Raw genomic sequence first — 12881 nt, forward strand, 5'->3', positions numbered from 1 at the left:
TTTATCCTGGATTTCTGCCGCCGTTTGTCTCTAATTCGTCTGGCAGCATCACGTTTGCGCTTCTTTGACGACTGAGATTCACGCTCTGTCGGCTCTTGTGCACAATATGCATGGTCCTTCATTTTATCAAAACTTCTAAGACAGAACAATCAATTGCTTCAGCTAGACGACGACTACTCCTCCTTCTCTCCGTACTACGACTTACTACTTTGTGCTTCTTCAACTCAGTGATGACGCAAGCTGTGTCTAAAAAAACACACGAAGACCAACATATACGAAATATACACTCTGTAGAGCTGTTTGTCCGTTAGAGCTTACTGTACAAAACATGGCTGCGCAACATAACAAATTCCATGTAGATAGGCCCGCTCCCTATGTAGATACAACTGGTTTATTCTAAGGTAATAAAAACATAACTTTTCATTACGTAAGGTTTTTATACACATCTAAAGACACAGTTTTGTATGTTATATTGCATTTCTGTTAATAGATCATACAAAACATCCCGCATTGTACCTTTAAACTGATAGCATTATTAATTAATTGATTTAATTTCATAAATAGAATAGATATTGCAATAATATCATTGTGATGAAATTCTTTTGGCCACGATAAATGTGTAGTGAAAATCGAATATTCTGACAGCCCTATACACTCTTAAAAAAGGTGCTTCAGAAGGTTCTTTGATGCAATAGAAGAACCTTTTGGTTCCAATAAGAACCTTTAACATCTGTTTCTTCAGATGATAAAAAAGTAAGAAGGAGATGGTTCTTTAAAGAACCTTTGACTGAATGGTTCTTTGTGCAACCAAAAATGGTTCTTCTATGGCATCGCTGTGAAGAACCGTTCAAGCACTTTTATTTTTAAGAGTGTTGTCTCTAGACTTATATCACACTGCATTGTAAACAAAATAAATGTTACTTTTTACAGCTCGGTCTGTCCATGCTCATCTGACCAGCAGAAGCTGTGAATCTCTTCAGTTCGCAGATGAATCTAAGCACACGTATGAGAGGAGCCTGTCTGTGGATGGATGATGATCAGACTCATTTTCTCTTATCAGCTGTCGTTCTATTCTGTGTCCATTAACTTCATTCCACCGTCACCTCTTTAGTATGTTGTCTCTGTGCAACTCGTCTGCACTCTTCTGTGTTCCTCTGACTCGGGTGCTTTCTGGAGTCCATGTATTTAATCATTTCACTGGTGTTCCTGTTAAACGAAAAGCTGACATATTCTGAATATAAAGTGAGCTGAAAGAGAGCAGCGCGAGAGCGTCACATGGAGTTGGCGGTATGATTGAAAATGATTTTTATCATGTAACCAAGGGTTGCTGCTTGCCTGGTTCATTTTCGACAGTAAGCCCCTGCTGATCGAGAGAACTGTATGAGCAAAAAATAAATTCTGTGAATGCCATTTTAACAATTGTCATGGATTGTGATGAACTACTTTTGGGGAAGCAACATATAAATCGTTTAGGCTAATAAAAAATAAAGAATGAATGCGCTGTAAATGGCTTTGATGAAAGTATCAACAAAAGGCATAAAGGCAATAATATCTCCGTTCAAGCAGTCTGTCTGCATTGGACGTTCCCGTGCAGCTACTAAAATAATTTGATATTTCTTTCATAGAAGCGTGAAATCTCAGCAGATCAGTATCTGGAGAGGCACATCTGTTGCGCAGAAGATGATTCTGGAAGTGTCAAGGCTTTCAGCTGCACAAACTGATGGTGTCCGACAGTTGTTTTATCGGCTCGCTGAGAGCCTGTGCACTCCTAACTCAACATGAAAGATCAAGCAGAGGCGAGCTGAAGCGCCGTGCGGGAAATAGATGCTTCAGCTCCAAAGTCAAATACCTTTGGGAAGGCAGAACGCTTTCACAGTATAAATGTCACAAAGGGAGAACTGGAAGTGCAAAAATGAATAGCTGTTTTCAGTCTCTACTGCCCATTTCAGCCCAGCCACACCAGCAATTTTCTGTCCTCTTCCATTGCGGCGTGCGGGCCATTATTGAGCGTGTGCGGGCTGGTTTTGTGCTAATGGGTTTTTCTCATTTCACCGCTGAGAGCGGGAAACACAGTAGGTGTTGTGATCCTGAGGCCATTTCATAAATTCTGTAATGACATTAATTTGATCATCTGCTTTTAACATATGCATTTCATACACTGGACGTCCATTATCAATGTTATGACGCTGTGTTTTACGCATCACATTTTTTATGCACGTGTTTTTTTGTGATTCTTCTGATTTCTGCTCTGTAAATGTGCAACTTGATTGATGGAGAGAAAGTTTTTCTGATTGGTTGAACAAGAAATCTGATCTTTTAATTATACCCGAATCCTAAAGAAAACATGTGTAGTCATGAGTCTTGGTTGTTTATTTTATTTCAGTTTTGGCTCTGATGAACACAGGTTAGGATATAGGAAATAGTAGGAAACAGTATAGGAAAAATAGCTTAATATTTTGTTTGTTCTGTTGAACACAAAAGAAGATGTTTTGAAGAATTTTGGACAGCAAACAGTTCTGGGGCAGTTTTGACTACCATTGTCATTTTTCCTACTATGGTAGTCAATGGGGTTCAAGAACTGTTTGGTTACAAGCATTCGTCAAAACAAACAAATAAATGTATACAGGTTTGGAGCAACTAGAGAGTGAGTAATTCATGACAGAATTTTCATTTTTGGGTGAACTATGCCTATAATGCACTATAATGCGACTCTCTGTCAGTCCAATCAGCCAATGGAGGATGATGAGAGTGTTTGAGGAAACTCATGTAAAATTCTGTGTGCTTCAGTTTGCTGGTTGTTGGAGTCAGATGTGGTCAGTCTTATGTTCTCAAGGTCCATTTGTCATGTGTTTATTACTGTATGTATGATATAAATCCAAGGAACATAGGACCCTGGGAATATAGATATGCTCTTAAGTCAGTCCCAAGTTTTATCCAAAGGGCAGTGAAGATGATTTTTTTCTCCATCAGTTGTGAGTTGGTGGGAGGTTAATAAAACAGTGGTAATGAGTCTACTTCTTCACTAATAACTGCAATGAAGGGTCAGGTTCAGTCATACTGCACACAGACTCAGCCATCCGTGATAAAGACACTGACAGTTTGCTCTTTTTCATGACTTTCCATCTCTGACAAGACATCTGGTTATCTCTGTCCAAATCACACTCCATATAACTGTTCAATAAACACCAAATCTCAATTTCTGATGTGTTACTACTAAGCAGTTTTGTGTTCATTGTGTACAGTTTGATTAGTGCTGTCTTCAAAATATCGATACAGCGATCGATATGATCGACAGCGGTCATCATGAGCTCCTGACGATGCGCACATCGATACACCTGCCTCCGTATCGATTCTGCAGCACTTTTGAAATTAGTCAATTATAATGCAAAAATATTGTGGAACAATTATTAATGGTGTAAAGGATCTGATCGGAGTTTATCCGTGTTCCGTACGGATCGCCCCTCACGATTCTAAATGCATGAGATAACGGATTAACTGCAACGTTTCACCATCATGACGTGAAAGGTTAAGAGCGCGCTCTCTGCATCCGTGAGCGCAGTATACATGAAAGTGCATTCTCGTATCAATCACGTAAACGGTTGCGTTTAAGGCAAAGTTTAAAGTTAGCAGCAATGCTTTTGCCTTATCCACTATAAAGCTATTGCACGTGATTAAAATCAATGAAACTCCCTCCGCTGGAGGGATGTAGTGACGCGCTGCTCACTCATAATACAGTAACGCATTTGAAAAAGACGTGAAAGAGCCACAGTACATGTGCGTGTAATAGAAAGTGAAGAGCAAAGACCTGCTTAAATCTTACAGCACCTGTCACGTTTATAATATATCTAGAAATCCGTCATCTGTTTCAAATCAAAACATTTCTTTTTTAATTAAATCTATTTACACTGACTGCACGTTTATGCATATTTATTTGTTATACATATTGTCTGTTTGTAAAACACATGCATACATATGATGTAGCCTAGAAACCCTGTTTTAGAAACAAGGGTCTATAAAGACTTGATCTTTTGCAACTTTATACTCATTCTCAAAACTACTTTATGCATTGATTTGTCAGATTAACTAATAATTTGTTATGAATGGCAATTTTCTGCAAGTATATTTTGCTCTAAATCTTTCATATGAGAATTGTAATAAATATTGACCCGTATCGGGATACATATCGTATCGGGGCCTTGTATCGGGATGCGTATCATATCGTGAAGTTGTTGGCGATACACAGCCAAGAAGTTTGATTAATATTAGGTTGTAGCGTTAGACCAGAACTATTAACCAGTTTTTAAAGAGATAGTTCACCCAAATATAAAAGTTTACTCACCCTCGTGTCATTTCAAACCTGTATGACTTTCTTTCTTCCCCAAAACACAAAAGAAGATATTTTGAAGACTGTTGTTAACTGGCCCCCATTCACTTGCAATGGTTTTATGTCCATACAATAGAAGTGATGTTCAGGTTACCAACTTTCTACAAAATATCTTCTTTCTTGTTCTGCAGAAGAAAAGAAAGTTATAAAGTTTTGAAATGACAAGAGGGTGAGTAAATGAGGACAGAATATTCATTTTTGGGTGAACTATCTCTTTAAAGTCCCCATGAACCGGAAGTTGCGATCGTTTTTACTTCATTTTGACGCATTTCCGAGTGAAATGGAATTTCTAATGAGAAAAATCGTGGGTGTGGCTTTCGTCTTTCTCTGCAAATTGATTGGATGTATACAACAGCCATTGCATTTTGAAATGGAACTGGCAGCAGACTGACAGTTGAAGGAGAGCAGTTAACGGATGCTCCGCCCAAGCCGTCTCACATGCGTCAGTTAATGGCTGGAATACACTACAAGACTTTTAAAATCTGAACAGATTTTTTCAGAACTAGACATCATACACTTGCAGACTTTTTGAACGTTTCAGATAGAAACACACTAACTGATTACATCTGCAGACTGGCACAGACTTTCTGCAACAAGTCCAAACTGAAAATCTGGGCAAGATTTGAGCAAAAGTCTTGTAGTGTATTTTAGCCATAATATACAGGACGGAAGTGCATTTTCAGATTTTAACTGAAGATTATGAGGGCACACAATTTTTTAAATGAGAATGACCCACATTGATAAACTACGTATTTACAATAAACTCAATATTTCATGAAAAAATAGGCATTGTCATTTTTAATTTCACTGGGACTTTAATTACACAGGTCTGTTTTTGCATCAACAACAATGTACATACTGCATCTGAGGAGTCAATGACACTTTAGTATCCAAACACACTGGACAATTCAGATGTCCTAATAAAGTCTAGTTTCTTTTTTAAAGGTCGCACTGAAATGAGTAGTGAGCTACTTTAGTAAATAATGACGCGCGTAAGTAATATCATCAAACACATTAGGTAAAATAAGTCATTTCCCCGTGATTAATATCTCCCGTGACTGTACAAATGTAGCATCTGTGTGGATAATGGATGACTGGAGGTGTATTATTGGTAATGTTCGCAGTGAAGAGGCCGTGAGTCAGTGATTTACCGCCGTCACAGGCATTATAATTACAGGGGCTGGGAATTACAGGGCAACCGTGAGAAATAAATCTTCACCCTGCTGCTCATTTCTGCTACTGCTTATTAACTCTCGCAGGAATACACGCGGCTTCGTCTGTGTGTGTCCAGAATCTTCTGTGTTCTTATGCAGCAGAAGTGAGACAGGCCGAGATGTTGAAATGAAGATGGTGATATTTCTCTTCCCGCAGCTGCTTGGCAATTGTGATGTGCAGGTTTATTTGGAGTTTATATATATCTCTTCATGATGTATGGTTACATCATCTGCACTGATGCATTCACCTCTTCACGTCAACCTCTCTCGTTCTGCTAAGAAACGCATCACTGTGACACACATTTTACTGTTTGGAATCGACATGTTAAAGGGACAAAACTGAAAATCATCATTTACTCTCATGTTGTTGATCATTTATGTCATTATTTGTTCTAATAATCTTAGTAAAGTAAAAGATTGTTAATGGATAACACTCCGTCCTTTTTTATGCCTCATTCTTCATTTATTATATGTCTGTGTCTGTCACAGCATCATCCCGCCCAAATGGACAAATGGTCTCGTGGGACCGTGGTCCTAAAGATCTCTGGATCTCTGCTGACTTCCGGGTTCACCCCTGTCACTCGCTGTAACAGTGAGGCGTTGTGAATTAAAGATGAGCTTGTTTACTGACTGCTGATGTTCTGTCTGAGCAAGGGAAAGATTTACTTCCCCCTCGGGCTCAGGAGACGTGTTCGACGCGTCTCCACAGCTCATAAACGGCAGAGACGAAAAAGGCATCCTTGATTCTCATAGACGGACGTGCAGCGGTGGGCGGGAACGTGGATGGCGGTGTTGACATGCGAGGCTTGTGTTGTTTCACGGCTCTCCCCTCGCCATCTGCTTTCTTCTGAACCCGGGCGTTCGCTACACGTGTCGAGCTGATGTGACGCAGCGCAGACGCCTTTTATTTCACTGACTAAAAACTATCACAAAACAACTGCACTTTAAGCTTGTGTTAGTCTTCACAGTGAAATTCCTGTTTTTTCTATGATTTAACAGTTTTGCATTTTTTATTCATCAATAAGACAGGATTTTAGAGGCATACGTTTACAATTAGTTCACTTATTTAAAGTGACTTAGAAATTAAATATTATTGAACATTTTGTCAAAGATTCATACATCCACCAGACTGAATAATGACAGCATCATTTGTTTTCAAATGTTACATTTTTAAGTTTGTCAAGCCCACTGTTAGATTGTTTTTTCTTGTTTTAAAGCTGCAATCCGTATCTTTTTTTGTTTTAAAAAAACTTTTTTGGCATGCAATTTTATATTTCAAACAGAGATGACATTAGTTAGAGATCACAGCATTTTTTTTCAAATAAAATTTTGTTAGATTTACAGTAAAATATACAGTAAAATAAAGAGGATAAATTATGTCTATATGTTTATTAGCAAACTTTGTAGCAAACTGCGAACAATGTGTCTCCTTCACTAAGCATGCATACGCACAAATTTGTATGAACGTTTTCACGAACAAATCATGATTCACTAAAACTTTCATACTAAAATGTATTCTAAATATAAGAAAAAAGATAGGAACAGTTGAAAGCACACGTACACAAAAATCACCAGTCTCGCTCGCTCTCTCTCTCTCTCTCTCTCTCTCTCTCTCCAGTTTTTTTGCGTTACACTTCTAATTTACGTTATAGTGTACGTAAACAGAGCGAACATGAGAGCACCCGACTGCAGACGTCAATAATGCAGCATAATGGAATAATCTCCCGATCAAACTCCGCTTCCCGAAAGTTATAAACTGCCTCCGGAACCCAGTTAAGGTACAAAAATCTATTCAACAAAAATAGTGATGCACGCAGTGAAGTCTTTTTTTCGCTCAGCCGAGCCTTCTCTGTTGCTGTGTGGAGCAGCCTGTGTCAGTCACCTCTTTTACCCCCCACCCCCCCCGACTCCTGAATGTCACTCACTCACTCACTCACTCATGCGGGCATGCACTGCGGTCTCATGAGAAAACGCAGCTTTTTGATATAAAGTTTTTCTTGTTCCCGAATACAAATATTTTTTAAGTATTTGTTCGAAATAAGTATTAGTAAAAAACACGCTATTTGTGCCTTTCCGAATACCGTATTCGGGTTCGGCTCCACCCCTAATATATATATATATACTGTATATATAATTATGCTTATGTAATGTATATTTCATTTTAAAATGATTTCATCATATACAGTGAAAGACTAAGAAAAGCTGCGTTAGACTATAGCTCGAGCTATGATGTTTCTCTGAGTAACAGCGCTTTTACAGCCGGCTAACGAGAACTCTGTAAACTGCGTGTCTGTATCAAAGGTGTTTTATTGTGTATGAACTGACTTTGATGACTGCGCACTTGGAATTACTTGCAAGAGTGTATCTGTAGACTGCCTCACATGGGGTTGCCTGGAGTATCTTAAAGGAACAATACGGCATTTTTAGGAGGATCTATTGACAGAAATACAATATAATATACAAAACTATTTCTTCAGAGGTGTATAAATACCTTACGTAATGAACCATTAAGTTTGTAATACCTTAGAATAAGCTATTTATATCTACATACAGAGCGGCCCTACATACATTGAATTCGCCGCCATGTTTTGTACAGCAGCCCTAAACAGACAAACTCACAACGCGCGTTTTCTCTTCCTCCACTGCGGTATCGTGGTGAAACGGATCGCGGGAAGATCCGTGATCCGTACGGATCGTGCTCTCTGGTGTGGAACGCATGTGACCCGCGGATTAACTGAAAGTTTATTCATCATTGAGTAAAAGAATAAAACGCACTCTCGCTCGCTCTCCAGTTTCAGCTCCAACATGCTCTCGCTCTCTCTCTCAAGTATCTGGACGAGTACAATATTAAAGCGCTTCCAGATAAACAATGATGCTCAAAACTGCTCCATCACACAGCTAATATTACAACAACAACATATCTTGGTATGCTAGTATGTTACTCACATACTGATCCGAATCAAAGCAACCCCCTCGGTGGTGATTTTAAGACGATCTTTCTCTCCAACGTCTCTCTCTGCTGGAAAGTATCTCCATAGATATCTGTGAGTACATATCTGCTAACGTGTGTCTGCTGTAAAGTCTTTATAATATTAGCGCAGGTCCTAGCTCCTGTCTGACTTTTATCCTTCTTTTTAAACTTAAAATCCACAAACCTTATATTTTATGTAATACATAAGTCATAGCTCTTTCTACAGTCTTTCTAATGCCTGCAAAACTCTTCCCTGTGTCAACATGAGAACGACATCTTTTTGTACTGTGGTGGCCACCGTCGTGTTTGGATTGAGTGATTCGTGGCAAATCTATAATACAATGCTAGTGGCCACTGTTAATTAAGAACTGCCCCTTTAAGTGACGACAGGCGGTAAAGGAATGGTTAGGCAGAAAGCCCTAATATGGAGATGGACTGGGTGTGTCTTATGCAAATGACTAAACTCGTGCACGCGGCCGCTCATTTAGAATACTCCAAATTCACTAACATTAGGACGAAGTTAAGAACAAATTCATGGGCGTACGCACGTGTTGTGAATCAGGCAGAAAGTGTTCGTGAGAAGTTCTAATGTGTCGTCACGTCAGGATCCCTTGTTTTATGTGGAGAGAGGCGTTTTGGCCCTGTAGGCCTTCCACATACTCTCTCTCTCTCCAGGTCTCGTCTCTGTTCCTGCCCTTTCGTCTCCTTAGTTACATTGTTAATTAGTTCATGCCTCACACCTGTTCCCTCTTGATTTGCTCCCCCTTATATAGTCCTCATGTTTCATTGTCCTGTGCTCGTGCATTGTTGTCTGTGGATACATCTGTGCCTTGTTCATCATGATTACCTGTTACCCTTGCTGTGTTCCTGTTAGTGATCATTTTGTCAAGTCAAGTAAGTCTAGTTCAGTGTTAGTTTTTTGTAGTCATGTCAAGTGTTCTATTTAGTCTCTGTTAGTCTAGTGTTGTTAGTTTGTTCCGGTACCTGTTCTATTATTATTGCTTTACCCCCCCCCCTTCATCCCCGCTGCCTGCAATTGGGTTCTTCTTCCTGTGCTTTCATGACACTAATGTGTGTGAGACCCAATGATTTACACAGCAAAAACAACCAAATTAAAGCCAACAAAAAAGCAAAACAGTACTGGCATAATTAATTTAAACTGCACTGCATTCTGGGAACTCATGTATAAACTACGTGGATGGAATTCTCTGTTGAGATGTTCTGGGTTTTGGAAGTCATTTTTATGTGCATATTTTTGCAACCAATAGAATAGAACGCAGTTTTGCGTCTTTTATGTGTCTTTTTTTACAGATTCAAAAATATTTTCAAAGTAAAAAAAAAATGCCAATGAACTAACATAAGCTGCTGTGTGTTTCTGCACGCAGAGTCGTGTGAACCCTGTCAATGTGACGCCCCCAATCCAAGCAGTGGATCAGGACAGAAACATTCAGCCTCCATCGGACCGCCCGGGTATCCTCTACTCCATCCTTATCGGTAGGTGTCCCTCAGGCTCTCCGTTGTCTATATTCAGTCTCTGTTGGCACGCAGGGCCTCGCCGGGGACGAACCGGTGCTTTTCCAGGGGAAGCCGAGCAGAGTTCAGCGGGAGTCAAATGCATTTCTGCTTCAGGCGACGTGCGGCCACCCGCCGGGCTCCGAGATGAAGCCTGGAAGCAGAGCAGCGGGCTGAGGACACCCTGCTGATGCCATGGAACTCAAGCATGCCCCTGGAATGGTTAAACCTCCAGTATGGGATATGTTAGAACATCGGCTTTGACAGCGACCTCATGCTTTTAACTGTCGACAGAAGACTCAATATTATGTGCGGCTATTATTAGAGAGAGAGAGAGAGAGAGAGAGAGAGAGAGAGAGAGAGTGCATTAGTGCTTTTACTTTACCTTTCTGTTTGAGGTATAGCTTTGAAAATGAATATGCTACTGAGCGTGTCACTAAATCACGATACCCCTGTGAGTTATTATTTCCAATACACTTGAATGGGAGTCATTTATCTTGTCGTTTCTCTCTCTCGTCTGGTGTTTTCAGGGAAACCTGCATCATATGCGGACTACTTCTCATTGAATCGGAGCACGGCTGAGCTTCTCCTACTGCGGCCCATCAGCAGAGAACAACAGCAGCATTTTGATCTGGTCATCAAGGTAATAATAACCAAGATTGAATCATTTGAGAATGCTTGTGAAATTGGGCTGCTGTATTTAGCAAACTGGATGTTATTGTTATATGTAAATTATAGTTCATTATCATTTCATGCATTGTGGAGGAATAAAAGAAAACAGTTTGTGTATGTGTGGAATGTTGGTGGGTTATGGGGTGATGATCCGTAAGGAACGCTGTGCGTAACACACTGAGAACAGAAGGTGGACACCGCTTTATGTTGATGAAACGCACGTTCTCCGCTGAGAACTGAACCCTGGTCCTTCTCTTGGGATCAAAGAGAAGTCGTCTTGCTGTGTGGAGAGATACCGCTGCATGTGCAGGAACACAAGACACATTTTCATTATACAGATGTTCATTGCAAAAATGCCACGTGAATGAATCTGTCCTCACCATAATGTTATGGTTTTTTTGTACAGAACACAATAAGGTCTCATGGAGAACACTGATGTTCCTTGAAAGCATTCAGAGATGATGGGATTATGTTATGGCAACCTTTAAATAACATTTGAGCATTCCCACATTCAGAATGGTTGTGTTGGATATATATATAATTTACCAGCTGACCTCAGTCTGATCTCTGCATGTCACATCATTGATTCTGTTGAGATTACAGTACTGTCAGTCTGTCTGTCAAGTTCTCAAAACCCTGTCTCCATCGCTCTCCACACATCTCTAATACGTCACAGTGGCTCCAAAAGGCATTGGGATACTTTCTGAGTGTCAGATGTTAGTGAACATCTACACCTGTGGTTACACTACAGGAGGGAACGTGAGGGAAACTGACTTTATATTTCCACAAAAATAAAAAGATTTGGGGAAACTTTATGGAATGGATTTAAACATTGTGCTGACTGTTGTTTGGTAGCACATGGTTTCATATATTTTGTGCGCGTTATGGCGTTTGTGGAATGTTAAACGTGTTTTAAGTGTGTTCGGGGGGCCACTGCAGATATAACTGTCAGGCAAGTGAATCATGAGAAGTCACAACGCAAAAACTGTCAAATCGAGCCTGAAGCATTAATAATAAAATGAGTTAACTGACAGAGATGAAGTGTTTCCTCAGTGACTGTTGTAAATGTGTGTCTGGGAAACGTCTTGGTTACGGATGTAACCTCGGTTCCCTGATGGAGGGAACGAGACGTTGTGTCGAACCGACAGAATGGGGTTTGTCTTGAGAACCTATCATCTTCTGAGTATTTAGAAAAGGCCAATGAAAATTGGCGAATGAAATTTGCATGCCGGGCTCCTCCCCGGATGTCCGGGTATAAGAGGGAAGCCGGCGTGCTCATTCATTCACCTTTGGTCTGAGGAGCCTAAAGCATCCTCCCCCGACCGCTGGGGTGGGCGGCCAGTGTTGTGGCATGAGGGACACAACGTCTCGTTCCCTCCATCAGGGAACCGAGGTTACATCCGTAACCAAGACGTTCCCTTTCTGTCGGTCTCTCGACGTTGTGTCGAACCGACAGAATGGGGTTCCCTTCCCCCTTCGGGGGGAGCAGTGGCGATCCAGCCTCACTTCTTTCCCCTCGGGTAAAGAATAGGCATTCCATCCATCACTAAGCACCCTTCCAGGGGACAGGCTGGGCAGAGCAGCCCTGCCCCCTTAGGCCGGGGAACAGTTGAGTTATCTCCCACATAGCTCTAACCGGACCTAGTGCTCCAGACGTGGTAACCCCCCCTCCGTGGGCTGTTCCGTCTGATGTATCCTCATGAATGGTTCCCACCTTGGCAACCCATGACCTCCCCAGGTGGACTCCCACCTTGCGGTTAACTCCTGCAGTCCGCACATTCCTCCCATGAGTTCTCCCCTGATGGTGAGACCATGTGGTGTCTCCACTAATTCCTCCCTACGGTAGGTAGTGGCCTCTGCAGCGTTTTTCCCCCCCAGGGGGGAATAATGCTTACCCAGTGGCCCGTACGGTGCCGGGCGGCTTCTCGCCATTTAGAGAATTAGGCCTCCGCCCGTGACGGCCGGCGTTAGGGGGCTTCCCAACTTTTTGTGGAAAGCTCTGGGTCCCCCTTCCTCTCCACTGGAAGGTCATAATTTCGCGCTAGCGTGTTCGTCTGACTCGCCCAGGCCAGTCAACGTCGCTCCGCAGAGATTGTGACGCGGCTCAGTGCTGTGGCGTTTTCCATAG

At 41.3% G+C, this 12881-nt stretch overlaps 1 protein-coding gene across 1 annotated transcript in view; it reads left to right on the top strand.

Moving 5' to 3' along the window:
* pcdh15b (protocadherin-related 15b) overlaps positions 1 to 12881 on the top strand; it is a 285327-nt gene that overhangs the window by 80219 nt on the left and 192227 nt on the right. The window contains exons 10-11 of the mRNA XM_057358597.1: positions 9955 to 10063; positions 10612 to 10724. Coding sequence (XP_057214580.1) covers positions 9955 to 10063; positions 10612 to 10724 — 222 coding nt within the window. The remainder of the gene's footprint in view (positions 1 to 9954; positions 10064 to 10611; positions 10725 to 12881) is intronic.

Source organism: Triplophysa rosa, linkage group LG18 (assembly GCF_024868665.1).
Source record: "Triplophysa rosa linkage group LG18, Trosa_1v2, whole genome shotgun sequence".
Lineage (NCBI taxonomy): Eukaryota > Metazoa > Chordata > Actinopteri > Cypriniformes > Nemacheilidae > Triplophysa > Triplophysa rosa.